Source organism: Protomyctophum parallelum, assembly GCF_964188405.1.
Source record: "Protomyctophum parallelum genome assembly, chromosome: 16".
NCBI lineage: Eukaryota > Metazoa > Chordata > Actinopteri > Myctophiformes > Myctophidae > Protomyctophum > Protomyctophum parallelum.
In genome coordinates this window covers 22,997,695-23,011,907 of record NC_139711.1, presented here as the reverse complement: position 1 = coordinate 23,011,907, position 14,213 = coordinate 22,997,695, and the positions used below count along the sequence as shown (strand labels likewise).

General features: G+C 40.1%; 2 protein-coding genes across 2 annotated transcripts; both read right to left on the bottom strand.

The window, feature by feature from the left end:
• Positions 1 to 907: 907 nt before the first annotated feature.
• Positions 908 to 5,456, bottom strand: LOC310873221 (uncharacterized protein). The gene is made up of 5 exons (XM_083785557.1): positions 5,329 to 5,456; positions 2,995 to 3,093; positions 2,746 to 2,874; positions 1,864 to 1,990; positions 908 to 1,319 (listed from the first exon to the last, which is right to left on the bottom strand). Exons 1-5 carry the CDS (start codon positions 5,372 to 5,374, stop codon positions 1,127 to 1,129), a joined length of 594 nt encoding a protein of 197 aa, XP_083641683.1. The 5' UTR covers positions 5,375 to 5,456; the 3' UTR covers positions 908 to 1,126.
• A 4,084-nt stretch (positions 5,457 to 9,540) lies between these two features.
• LOC310873873 (putative pancreatic secretory proteinase inhibitor) lies at positions 9,541 to 11,012 on the bottom strand. The gene is made up of 4 exons (XM_083786428.1): positions 10,802 to 11,012; positions 10,604 to 10,635; positions 10,286 to 10,398; positions 9,541 to 9,707 (listed from the first exon to the last, which is right to left on the bottom strand). The coding sequence occupies exons 1-4, from the start codon at positions 10,851 to 10,853 to the stop codon at positions 9,662 to 9,664; spliced, it is 243 nt and encodes an 80-aa protein (XP_083642554.1). The 5' UTR covers positions 10,854 to 11,012; the 3' UTR covers positions 9,541 to 9,661.
• Positions 11,013 to 14,213: the final 3,201 nt, after the last annotated feature.

Genomic DNA, 14,213 nt, shown 5'->3' with positions numbered 1-14,213 from the left:
ATGTTTGTTCTTGGACGCACACCGTTTGAGCCTGAGGCTTGAAGAAAGGTGGTAGTTCTGGATGTTGCGACAAGAGGAAGAGGCCACACGGTGTGGTGATCTGAGCATGCACTAGGGAATGAGTGCAGCTAGTTCTACTTATATAGCCTCCCACACCTGTGCGCGGCCAATGAACAAGCTGCCACTCACTCAGGCTTGATTGGGTGTCAGTGAATCTCCATGAGCCTTTTGACACTATACATACAATCTATGTCCATTCATTGTCAATGGGAATTTAATGTTTGTGTAAGACAAAAATCTACACAAATAGCGGAATATAGGAGGGGCTAGCCCCCCTAAACAAAACTAAAAATTTTACTTAAGTATAGTATTTGAGTAAATGTACTTACCTACTTTACACCACTGATCAGAGACAAGTCATTGTTTTCTCTCTCCAACTCCTACTTGTTGAGGGGCACTGGCCCTTCTATGTTCAGCTTTGAGGGTTTGTGTAAACAAACATTGAAGACAAAAGTGAGGCCAGAATGAGATGATGTATGATGACGTATGATGATAAGAGCACGTAGTATGTATGGTGTGTAGTGTGTGTGTGTGTGTGTGTGTGTGTGTGTGTGTGTGTGTGTGTGTGTGTGTGTGTGTGTGTGTGTGTGTGTGTGTGTGTGTGTGTGTGTGTGTGTGTGTGTGTGTGTGTGTGTGTGTGTGTGGCAGGGACACAGGGACACAGCCAGAGACACAAAGCACTCAAAAAGAGTTGACTGGAATGCCTGAATTAATAATTGGAAGAATATGGAGCCATAGATTGTTTAAGATATAGATAAAATGAATTTAAAAAAAAACAACTGTAACCATACAGCTTCTTCCAAATTCAGATTTTTATACATGAAACAATGATGAGGATATCCAATAATAAAGCTGCAAAAAGTATTTATTTAAAGACTCGGACAAAGCCAACTCAGCTGCTGACAATTCATGACAATAAACACAATTGTTTTGGACAGAACATAATTAGAAAGAAAAAAAACTCAAAAAAGTGTTGTACCCTGTCCTTTTTTTATTCTGTCTAATTATTTGTTCAGCCCAAGAAAATCGAGTTGAGACAAAGTTGGCTTAGGTATAAGGGTTCCCTTCAGTTGAACAGAGCAACAGAGACCACCGGCGCTACCAGGAGCAAGAGGCTAACAGCAATGCTTGGGCCGCCGTTGTTGCACAGGTCACCATCACAGCAGGTTGCTTCTCTGACTTCCATGACTCCGATGCTGATAGTTGACATACACATGCTCGATTTGGCACAGCCCATCACTTTCATCATTTTGCCTTGACTCTCCATTGCCGCTGTGAACAACAACAACGACAAAACACACATTACTTAAATGTCTGCTATAGGCCTACTCATGATTAATGTGCACACTTCCTTGTATGGTGATGCAACTTTATAATCTGAAGCAGCACAATTCAACTCCAACTTTGGGTAGCCCTTAATAGCAAAACAAACAACACCAGGGAGTTTCACAAACCACGTTCAACCCAGATTCAGCTCAAACAAGGGGTTAAATTAATTTAGCTCATATGCCACTACAATTTGGAACGCCTACGTCCTACCAATAGCCGTAACTGCATGGCCCCTGCCAAATTATTTTGGGGGGTCCCCAGATAAATAAATAAAACTAGCAACTTGCAACTGTTGCAAAGCATTTCCGAGGGTCCCCAGCCAAAAACGTTGAGAACCCTGGCTGCAAAGATAACATATATAGTCATTATATTACTGTCTGTACTGGCCTACAGTCTAGAAAAATCTATGAATATTCTTCTGAGTTTATAGGAATGTGAAATATGTGCGGAAAAGGCCACATAAAAAGCCATGACCTATAGTTACCATATCCTGACATGCAGCGATCCTCATCCCCAGAACATAATAGCTCTTTCATCTCGGAGCAGTCGGTGCCTTTGCAAGTGTAGCACTTCTTCTTATTGGGACGAGGATTGGTTGGAACTGTATACGGAATACAATTTAGAAAAAAAGTATACATAACAACAACACTGACCCCGCTGCCACCCTTAGATCTCCATATATGGAGCTGACCTCCTTCATTCCTAATGCCATTAACTATATCAAACTGTGCCTGTCTGTGGTCTTGCTTCTACAGCTTCTACAGCGTCTTTTAAATAATGGTTGATGCTCTAAAAAAGCAGTGGTTCTCAACCAGTGGTCCGGGGACGACCACCAGTGGTCCTTGAGGGGGTTCCAGGTGGTCCCCAGCTAAATGATGGAGAGTTGATAACCAAATGGACCTTTATAGAACCCTTACAGAATTTAACCAAATGGACCCTTACAGAACCCTTATAGAACCCGTACAGGTACATTTGGTTTCATTTTACACTTTCATGAGTTCAATTTTTGTTAAACATCAGCATTACTAAATACTTAATTTAGCCTATAAGAAGTCTACACAATTAGAGAATGTAGAAGAATTGTTCTTTTGATCAACGTTTCCCTGTTATCTCTCCTAATGGTACCAACATCACTACAGCATGGAATAGTTGTCCAACGACAGCAAAATATTCTTTGGTTTTTCGGGGAGGGGGGTCTGAGAGGCTAAATGTCATCAAATGGTGGTCCGTGGCTCAAATGCCGAATAACTAATGGGCCTTGATATGAGATGGGTTGAAAACCACTGCTCTAAAGGTCTACTTATTATACCATCACTGTGCACTACAGGCCTACTGTAGGCCTATAGGTATACTTACTTGAGGGATTGTTGCAGAGGGGAGCATCACTGCAGCACATGGCGTAGGCACGGCGGGATCCAACGTTCATTGAGCCAGTAGCACACATCTTATCTTCCATGCAGGACTTCATAGTCATGTTCTTGCCACCTTTAAACAAACAGAATATGAGTCTCTGACTCTGCCAAATGATGTAGTATAAATTACTGTACTATAGCTGTGACAGGTTTTGCCTCACAAAATGTAATAGTTTAATCCCCCATCACATACCTTCATACATGACAGTTGCTGCAGCACATTTCCCAGGGCATTCTTCTTTTTTGCAGGTTGCCTCAGCTCCCGTGCACTTATAACATTGGATGGCATAGCCTATAAGACACCGGGAGGTATAGATGCTCAGGTTATAGTTTAATACTAATGTAAAATGTACACACAGCTTGAAATAATACCTAGTTTTTATATTAAAAGGATGGACAAAATATGTTTCAGGCCCTTGGACACAGCTGTATGTTGCTGTTTTGCCCATGAGGAAGGTTGAGCAGCCCTGTTTTACTGCAGTGTTGTTTTTGGCAGCAAATTTTGTTTAGTCATATAGTCTTTGGAATGAAACTTCACTTAGTTTTAAGTCATATTTTAGTCATCTGGAATGTTTTAGTGTTAATCTAGTTTTTGTCGACTAAATTTCATAAGAATTTAGTTGACCAAATGTACAGTTGATTTAGTTGACTAAAATGTATTTTGGCGGCCCTTGATGCCGTCGTAAAGTCTGAAAATAGCCGGTCTACAAGCTCCCAAGCTTAAGATCTGCTATTTTCAGCATACAACCACGTGTAATATATTATACTGGATTTCTTGTCCACTAGTCCAACTAGATTTTATATCTTGACAAAATTGCCAATATATTTAGTCATAGTTTTAGTCATCATAGGTTTTGTTTTCATTCAGTTTCCAGGTAGTCGATGAACTTTTTCATCATAGTATTAGTCGACAAAATCAACACTGTTTTACTGCATACCTAAGTAACCTAATAATCTGTGTGGATTTCACACTGAAAAAACATTGTAGTATTATTTGGATTAAAAGATACATTTCTCAATGTTTTTTTTCTCAAAAAAAGAAGAAAAAAATGAAAGTTTGAGGAGACTGCATCCCCAGATACTGTAAGTGTGTATATGTGTGCGTGCGTGTGTACAGTGTAGTGTTAAATAGCTCTAGCAATATCATTGTTAGTGTATTTGTTCAATAATAGCTCTTCCCATCTGCCCATAGCTCTTTAGTCAGCAGAAAATAGATTTTCAGGTCGAGCTATCAAGTTTGCAATAAGCAGAAAGAACTCTTACAGGATACAGGAAGAACAAGTGAAATTGGAAGTGATGAAGCAAATAAATGAGCAGACAAAATTGATAAATTATCTTTGTGAGGTTCTCTCTCCTGATTGGATGAAATAATGTAACCCACTTGAAAATACATTTTCTATTTAAGAGGGGGAGACAACGAGGGTTTTCAACCCCCATCAAGGCCCATTTATTTTGGGTATTATTTGAGCCACGGACCACTATTTGATGAGATTTAGCCTCTCAGACCCCAAACTATTTTGTTGTCGTTGGACAAGATTGTGTCCACAATTCCATACTGTATTGATGCACCCTGGGCAAGACCTAAGCTGAAAAGACTATTTTAGCGGATGTGAAATCGTTGATGCTTTACAAATCAGTTTACATTCTCCGTGAATGAAACAAGTGTTGTGATTGGTCGGGAAAATATCGTATCCGGGGGAAATACATTTGACGGCTGTTCCGGAGGATACAACCGCCGATAGCTTCTCTGCCTTAGGTTGTGACCAGGCTTTTCTTTTCGCAGATAAGTAAGCCTGGGACCGAGGCTAGTATTGATGTTGGTACACTGGCGAGATAACAGGCAAACATTTAATTGAAATCCCCCTCAAGGCCCACTAGTGGTCCCCGGACCACTGGTTGAGAACCTGCATTGGGTCGGGTTAGGTCTACACAATTAGAGAAATGTAGAATAATTGTTATTTTGATCAACGTTTGCCAGTTATCTCTCCTGTGGTACCATAATCAATATAGCATGGAATTGTGAACAAAATCTTACGACAAAATATTCAAAGTTTTGGGTCTGAGAGGCTAAATATCATCAAATGGTGGTCCGTGGCTCAAATGCAGAATAAATAATGGCCATTGATATGAAAAAGGTCCTCAACATGGGTCCGGGACAGAGTTAAAAAGGTTGAAGACCATGGGTCCTGACTCCTCAACATGGGTCCGGGACAGAGTTACTACAGCCACCCTTTTGGAAACCACTTGAACTTGAACCCTAGCATCTCTATTCTGGGAGGAACATTCACAGAGAATATAGCAGAACACTGTCAATGTGCCGTCGATGTGTTGTGAGCTTGTATACTGCAGATCTGCAATTTTCGGTGAAGAGTTTTGTTGTATAGAGAGGAAAAAAGAGCAGACCAAGTGCAGAGGCAAGGGTCAAGTTTTCTAATTGAGAAATGAATGACCATTAATTAATAGAAAAGAGTGTTAACAAACTATACACAACTCTATGAAATAAATACATAAATAAATAAATACTTGCCTTTCGGGAAAAGCATAAACCCAAGGATCAGTACGAGCAGATGCATAGTGTTGGACCGAGGGGTTCAAATGAAAGACTTGGACAGAGAGATAGCTTATTTTAATGAGTTACCACCCAGACTCTTAAAAGACCACACCATTGGTCAACCGAAAAATCACAACAACCTCCGGAATGATGACAGACGACAGACCCAATTGCCGGTGGTATATAGCAATGATTTGGGGAACTTTCGACAGAACAATGGTGAGCAGAATGGGTGTTGAAAGCAGCAATCCACATCATCCCCTGCATGCCATGCCACCACAACATAATAAAATAATGTTCACATACAGTATGTTTAAAAAGGTTATCTTTGAAAAACAAAGAAGGGTCCCGCACAATGTCAGAAACTTGCCAGAAATGTTGCTCTTTATTGGTCAACGTTTCGGTCGATTAGACCTTCATCAGGACAGACAATGTAAAATGTGTACAAATTAAAAAATTAACCTGACACAGTGAAAAAGAGTTCTCAGTCCTCAAATCATCATCAACACTTAGTGCTGTTCTGCTTATATCTCAGTTCAGTTTATTTTGGACTACAGGATCCACCACAAGTTTTTACATTTATGTCTAATACTAAACTTTTCAATCAATCAATTATCTATTAGTCCACAAGATCTGGAAAACCGACGGAACTACAAAGCATTCCAAATATGGTATGGTGGTTTGTATTTACTGTAGGACGCTGAGGTGTGCATTGCCTCACTTTGTGCATTGTCTTAGCTACCTTGTGTGGCAGAGAAATGGCTTCTCAACTATGTTGTGATGTACTTTTTAGCTTGAAACGTCTTACCATTGATGCTGATTATCATAAAATTATTGTAGATCTCTTGTCTGCTGTACATTTTTCATTAGACTAAAAATTCAAGGGATGGCCTGCATGCATTGTAAGTTAAGTTGTGAGTGATTATAGGCTTTCAAGTGGGCCCTCAAGGAAATACAGGAAGCCTGGTGCTTTCTTAGTGGTTATACTGCATTATACCTGCATATCACGTATAGGTTACCACTGGTGGCACTCTGTATCCTGTCGGGAACATGTGACCAACACCAACCTTTACAATGAGCTCCCAGGAGTGACAGGATAGAAGCATGCACAATGCTACTGCATGGCTCATATATCTTGTGATACAGTAAGTCTACCTGAGATGATTATGAAATTATATAGCTAATAATAAAATGCTCTATGAGGCATGCGTGAACAGGAATTTTCTTCCATCAACGCCAGTCCTTCGTCCTTTAGATATTGCAAGACAGGCCAAAACAATGTCAAATCTCTCGCTCGGCAATGCCATAACTGCCATTCTTTCTTGTCTCTTTTTCTTCGTTGTTTTCTGCAACCTTCCTAGCTTCAATACTATGAGAACGTAACCTCACTCTCTGCCTCGTTATTATTAGACTAGGATAATAGCGTAACAGTACTGTACATGGAATCTTCTCAAATGTCTTTATTTTGATCACTTCAACTTCTCGTTTCAACTTCTCCTTACCATAAACGACACCACATTAAAATACTTTGCTTCATCCTTCTTGCACCATCCTGCGTTGCACCCATCTTCCCCAAGTCTTGTTCCACCCTGAGTTGTAACCATCTCTCCTCTATACCACACATCTGCATCTTGCACAGAAAGGAACACTTTTTACTTTTTAGATATTAATATCACATTGTATCTTGTAACTTATCACAGTTAAAACTAGAAATGCACTCTGTCGAGTGCCTACTTGCTTGTTGAACTTGCACACTAGTAGACCATAAATGGCCTACTAGTGCGCAAGCAGAGCGCGCAAATACTGTCGACCGCTACAAACTGTCAAATCTCAGCTTCTCTGTGAAGGAACGTTTGAAATGTTGAATTACAAGTTTCTATAAAAGAAATACAGTTTTATAGATTTAGAATTATTCTGGATCCCTTTTTAGTTTCTCAGAGAAACATAAATCATCGATATCTGATGAAAAATAAATGTATATAAACTGAAATAAAATATGTTATCACGTATACAGTATGATTATTTAATTATTTATTTTAAATTGTCAATTGCTTTAAATCTACTTAATCTTGGAAGCAATCTTGAACAGCAATGTGTGTCCCTTTGTATGTATGTATGCGTGTATGTACTGTATGTCTGTTTAGAGTATACCAACAGGTGACAAAGTGGCGCTGTTGAGCGTCACACTGTGCACAGGTGCATGATGGGAACCTGGGTTTTTAGCAGCCATGTGGCGCTGTTGAGCTTCACACTGTGCACAGGTGCATGATGGGAACCTGGGTTTTTAGCAGCCATGTGGCGCTGTTGAGCTTCACACTGTGCACAGGTGGATGATGGGAAGCTTACGTGATTTCGGGTGTGACAGTACAGTACAGTGACAGTGCAGTACAGTATGGCAGAGAGGCCCCCTGAGGACCCCCACACGGTAACTCTGTCATTTCTCGACCGTTTCGGACGCGGGCGGCTCGCCGGGGACCCCCACACGGGGTTGCACCACTCACTTCACACAGGTGTGATTTTTTTCATTACTTTTTACATTTATTTCTTATATTTTTTTAAGTTTATTTCATTTGAAAGTGAATCCAGTCATCATCCTTAGTGTATCATCACACGATGCAGCCTAAGGAGTCAGAGAGAATATTAGAATTATGAAAGCCGGCCCAGGCCCTAGCGTAACGGTCTGGGCACCGGACTGGTAATCCAGTCGCAGTGTGCCGCGGGTTCGACTCCCGGACCCGACACGGCCTTTACTGCATGTCATCCCCCCATCTCTCTCCCGTTTCCTGTCAGCCTACTGTCTGTCCCTTCAAAAATCAATAAAAGGCGTAAGCCGCAAAAAAAATATCTTTAAAAGAATTATGAACGCCTATTCCTTTAATTGAGGCTTCTGCATTCTACAGTATACACAGTATTTCATACTGTCTTGCAGGTGCATCTGATTACCTGTAGGGGTCAGTTTGGACAAGCCCCACCATCACTCACTTACAATCCCATTCTTGTGGCAAGAGTAATATGGTCCATTGTGCATCAGGCATCCTGATTAATCAAAATATTGAGAGCCTATTTTTCCAGTGTGGGTATTTCTTAATTAATTAATTTTTTTTTTTTTTTACCATACACCTCCTGAACCCATTTGAGTTGGGATGTGTAGGCCTACACCATGCAGTTCATGAATTTACTACGAATTTACAGTTTAGTTTAATGAATGTGTAATCAACATTGCCACATTGCCTCAGTCCTTTCATGTGCAATGTTTTGTTATTTCAACAGACCTTTAGAAATCAAATAAGAAATACTGACACTTAATTTCTTCACAGCCAGACAAACACTTCCCTCATCTCCCCAAATAATCTCCAAGCAACAGAGAGCAATGTTGTTCAATGTTGTAAATTTAAATGTTCATTAATTTGAAAATAGCCTAAAACCCCTATTTTTTACAGGGGTTTGGGGTTTGCAACCACACTAGACCCCAGGCAATTACATCTGGCCACAAAAGACGGGATCTATTGAATGTGAAGGTGACAAACGGACATATTGAGCTACACACAGTATGGCATCCCCCTAGTAAGAACATTTCCTTAAAGACATTCCTTAAGGACATTTCCTTAAAGAGATTAGAATAAGATTAGGTTCCGAAATATTGTTTCAATCCCATGTCTTCTTGTGTATGATCACGGAGCACTTTATTATCAGCATCTAAAAATAAAATTAATTATATTTTCTTTAGTCTCAGTCTAAGGAGTCTTCATTAATTTTTCATGCAGCGAGCAAGTATTTTTCTGCCAGTGTGCCTTTATGTTTTCGAGACCACCACAGTTAACCTGGAACAAAGGGCAAAGGACCTGTAAATGACTATGTATGATGACACGTAGAAGGACAACATCAAAGCTCTAGATCTTTAATGGCCAAATAATCCACAGAGGCAAACAGTGATATTAGATATAATACAAAACATCAGGATTATAAAAGAATGATTAGCGTATGGCTATATTGTCATGTATAGTATGGAGTTAAGAAGTGTGTGTGTGTGTGTGTGTGTGTGTGTGTGTGTGTGTGTGTGTGTGTGTGTGTGTGTGTGTGTGTGTGTGTGTGTGTGTGTGTGTGTGAGGGTGTGTGTGTGTGTGTGTGTGTGTGTGTGTGTGTGTGTGTGTGTGTGTGTGTGTGTGTGTGTGTGTGTGTGTGTGTGTGTGTGTGTGTGTGTGTGTGTGTGTGTGTGTGTGTGTGTGTGTGTGTGTGTGTGTGTGTGTGTGTGTGTGTGTGTGAAATCTGAGATACATGACGATATGATATCATCAGTTGACATCGTTCCTCAGCATTCTCCTTCTCTCACTATCAGTATGTCAGCGTTGGTTAACCTGGAAACAAGAAAACATTTTCATCAGTTGGTTTGGAAAAGAGCATCTTGAGGCTATTCAGTGGCAATGAGTTTACCATAATATATCTATTCTACAGCATATATCAGTGATTCTCAAAGTGAGTTCCCCCAGGGGGAGAGATTGTGCACCCCCAGGGATCCTTGAGGTGGTTCAAAGGGATCCCTAGTTAAATTATTGATAGTTAGTAATAGGAACCAAAATGGTTCCTTACAGGTCTGTAACTCCGATAGTGTACAAATGGACACTGTATGAAATTTTTAAGAGACACTGGTCTATATTACTAGGATTCATAATTTATCAATAGGATGTGATAATACTTGCATGCAAAGCAAAGTTAAAGGGCTTTCCCCCCCTCACCCTGTCACGGGTGAAACAACTCTAATAAATCACATTGGCAGACTCGGTCAGATTTGTTGGCTCCCATATTGGTTGGCTAATCCCCGTCCCCTGTTGCTGTTGGGACAGCAGGACCATACAATGCAAACTCGCAATGCATCGCAATGCTACACGTTGTTCAGCCCCCAGTATAAATCGGGCATAAGGTTGACCATACTTACAGCCTGTGGACACACAGAGAACACTCGTTTGCATAGGTGACACCGTCAGTGCCACACACAGGGGAGTAATTCAGAGGACAGGCCTCATCTGTGCTCATATCAATGCAGGAAGGCTGGGGACAGATCAAGCATAATTTCTGTTTGAATGTGATTCCATATTGAAAGCTACTCAGATACCGATGTTTCTAAAACTTATTTAATTTTAGACTACTGTACATCCTTCAAATATTTGTATGGACAATGGAATATGTTATTTTATTTTTTAGGATTTGACTTTCAAAGGGGGTATATATTGGTTTTAGTTTTTAATTGTTGTACCCTCCTGTAGAATCTGGACTTGTCCTCTGCATCTGAAAAGGTGACATTTGACAAAGGTTTGAATTAAGTCAGCACTTCAATATACTATACTATATGTTTAAAGTAATATGCAGAAATATATAGTTTAATATGTATTTCTTATCTAGCCTCAACCAAACTCTTATATTATATGACATTCATAAATTATTCTGAGGTTACCTGCAGGGAAACAAACTGCCAGACAGAGCAGAACAACTGTCTTGTGAATCATCTTGATGGAGGAGATCACCAGAGAAACAAGATTTAGTTGAAAAACAGGAGAGCCGTTAAGAGTCCACTTTTGCACGATAACAACTGGATCTGGATGTTTGCCTGTGCGGTGATAGTCTTGTCTGCTCCGGGATGCGGTTTGCTCTGAGCCCTGTCTGTGTCTGTGTCTGTGCTGCTGCTGTGCGGAGTGCTGTTGTCATATAGAGTAGAGTTTGAAATAATGTGACCCTGTGTGGTGACAAAAGCCATGTTTTGACGGCCGTGTGCCTGACCAAATGTTTGTGACGAGCCCCCCTATTGTTTCGGCCTTTATTAGGGGATAAACATTCCTACTGGCCAAATATTACTGAGCAGGCAGAAATATATGGGATGGGGTGGTGGGGGGTGGGTTGTTAGTAATCCCCCTGACTGTCTAGAGCAACAACAACTCTGCCACAGCCACTATATCTAGTAATAAAGTATATAACAGATTAGATAAATGATCACTCGGGCATTCATTGCTGTATCCACACACCGCATGTGGCTGCCAGTGCCAGCCTCGCCGTTATGCGGCCATTATGTGTATCATGGTGGCTGTTTTCCACAGTTGTGGTGGTTCCTTTGCAACAGGATGAACTCCAATGTCTCCTTGGCAGAATTATGCCACATTGTCTGAAGCAGCGATTGCTTGGCGGTCGAGCTTTGTCGATGTTTGACACGTTCCTTCTGCTAGCAGTGCCAGTTCAGCATGCCTTGGGGGAATACCACTCATTTTCAACATTGAACAATGTCATTAATATTATATAGCCTACCTTAGAGTTGTAGAGTTGTTGTAAAAAATGTTTTTTAAGTTTTGTTTAGAAAACTAGTTCTAGTTCTATTTCTCCATTTCAGAGTCACGTGACTATCTTATCCATCTGAAACCAACTTCTCCATTTTATCGATCTTTTTCACCAATGTTGTGGTCACATGTGTTGTTCATCATCTTTCAAACTCTCTCTTTCACCATTATGAGACTTAAAAGTTAATGCTTTTTGATTTTAGTTGGTCTTGAACCAAGAACTGCTGAGACCATCCTAGAGCCCATCGAGATAACTTAACAACCAAAACAAGGACTCAGCTTTGAATGTGTATATTCAAGTTAATTGTTATTCAAGTGTTAACAATAGCTCTGAGAGTGTGGAAATGGACCAGTTCAATTAACAGTCAGGATTCTACACGGCGAGTAGACTACTCAGAAGACAGTCTGTTGCCAAACATCTCCCCTTGAGATTATATTCATTACATTACATAAATTGTCAGTACTTAAATTAATTATATTCATATTCAGTTTTAAAGACTTTTTGAATGACTAAACTCTTGACTTCACCACACTAACCAAATTCAATATTTATAAAGTATGCAGGGAGCAGCAGACAGACTTATAGCATGTTATGTAGACAGCAATATAATTGCATTGTATGTAGTCATAGCACGTCATAGTACATATGTATAGCATAGTAGTATACGTATAGTTTATATGTATAGTTTCATTATATAGATATTCCACTGTTACTTTCTTAGATTACGCATGTTTCATGATAAATGTTTTTATGTGATGTAGGCCTATTCCCATGCTTTTTTGTTCTTTTTTGTTCTTGTTGATGTAAATCGCTCTGGATTAACAGCGTCTGCTAAATGCCTAAAAATTGTAATTAAGGTGTGGATAGTGCATTCATTGTACCCCAGCAAGCCCGGTCAGGACCTGGGCGAATTAGTGACGTCTTGATTGGGCCAGATCAAGTGAAACCAAGACTAGTCAGATCTGGCCCAGAATATCACCTGAGTTCACCCGACATCCCTGGATGGATCTGGCAGCGTCAGGTTACTGTGATCTGGCCTAGTCCTGAACATCCTGAATATCATGATGTCGTTTGGCTTGCTGGCCCCCTAAAGACTTGTCTTTCATACATTTGACATTACATGGTTGGTGTAGGTGTAGTAGTCACGGAGTGGCCACAAGGTGGCTGTATTATACCATTAGGCTACAGTACACACAATACATTATGATAGGCTACAAGAAGACAATCATACAATCTGTCTCAGAAAATAAACATAATCTTTATCAGTGTTAGACCAGTGATTTTCAACCAGTGGTCCGGGGACCACCAGTGGTCCGGGGACCACCAGTGGTCCTTGAGGGGGTTCCAGGTGGTCCCCAGCTAAATGATGGAGAGTTGATAACCAAATGGACCCTTATTAGATCTTTAACTCTTGAGAGCGTAAAATGAAACTTAAATTATTGTTAAACATCTGCATTACTTCATTTACAAGAAGTCTACACAATTAATGTTTGCCTATTATCTCTCCTAATGGTTCCAACATTAATTGTGGACAAAATCTTATCCAACAATAACAAAATATTCTTCATTGTGTCTGAGAGGCTATAGGCCTAATTCTCAACAACAATACAACATAGGCATATACAATAATAACCAACAGGTGGATAGTATTCTCATCTTGAAAATCCTATTACACCTCTCAAGCAAACCTTCAGGAAGTTTCTAGAAGAAGGTTTGGCCTCTGACAACATGCTGAGAAACGTCTAGAAAGTATCCCAAAAAAATTCTGTATCATGTAGTCTATATTATAGACTACATGATACAGAATCAGCACTTTTTGGGATACTTTCTAGACGTTTTCTCAGCATGTCAGAGGCCAAACCTTCTTCTAGAAACTTCCAGAAGGTTTGCTTGAGAGGTGTAATAGGATTTTCAAGATGAGAATACTTTCCACCTGTTAATTGGTTGTCTGTCAGATGACCTATTCTTACATAAGACCCATGTTTCAGATAATGGTATCTGGTACTTAACAGATTAGCATCCAGGCAAAGGTAAAGAAAAACAAAATGGAATTTCAATCACGGGACCGATGACTCATCATATTGGGTGTGGTCACTGTGGTGTGTGTGTGTGTGTGTGTGTGTGTGTGTGTGTGTGTGTGTGTGTGCGTGTGTGTGTGTGTGTGTGTGCGCACGCACGCGTGTGTGTGTGTGTGCGTGTGTGTGTGTGTGTGTGTGTGTGGGGGGGGGGGGATGCTTATTACTGTACGAACATGTAGTAGCTACTTCACATTACTTACATTAGAGAAAAGGAAAAAAGTCAATTAAACATACAAATTATAAACATTACAAATACATGTATAGCCACTTATCTTTCATCTTCAATTTGTTTTTAAGCGGTAGGTTATTATTTACATAAAGATCCCAAATGACACATCAACTTCTATCAGCCATTTTTTCCCAACATTATTTACAAACATGTAAAAACAATAGTGTAACATGTAGCTATGTAGTTCAAAAGAAACAAAAACACACTTTTCAAATCACTGGGTTGACCTAACA

Excerpts from the sequence above, each read along its gene's own strand:
- LOC310873873 (XM_083786428.1), bottom strand. The coding sequence starts at position 10,853 with ATGATTCACAAGACAGTTGTTCTGCTCTGTCTGGCAGTTTGTTTCCCT. Across the intron at positions 10,399-10,603 it reads AGTCCAGATTCTACAGGAGG|CCTTCCTGCATTGATATGAG; the intron begins GTACAACAATTA and ends ATCTGTCCCCAG. Across the intron at positions 9,708-10,285 it reads TCTCTGTGTGTCCACAGGCT|GTTAACCAACGCTGACATAC; the intron begins GTAAGTATGGTC and ends TCTTGTTTCCAG.
- LOC310873221 (XM_083785557.1), bottom strand. The coding sequence starts at position 5,374 with ATGCATCTGCTCGTACTGATCCTTGGGTTTATGCTTTTCCCGAAAG. Across the intron at positions 3,094-5,328 it reads GTTTATGCTTTTCCCGAAAG|GCTATGCCATCCAATGTTAT; the intron begins GCAAGTATTTAT and ends GGTGTCTTATAG. Across the intron at positions 2,875-2,994 it reads AGCAACTGTCATGTATGAAG|GTGGCAAGAACATGACTATG; the intron begins GTATGTGATGGG and ends GTTTGTTTAAAG.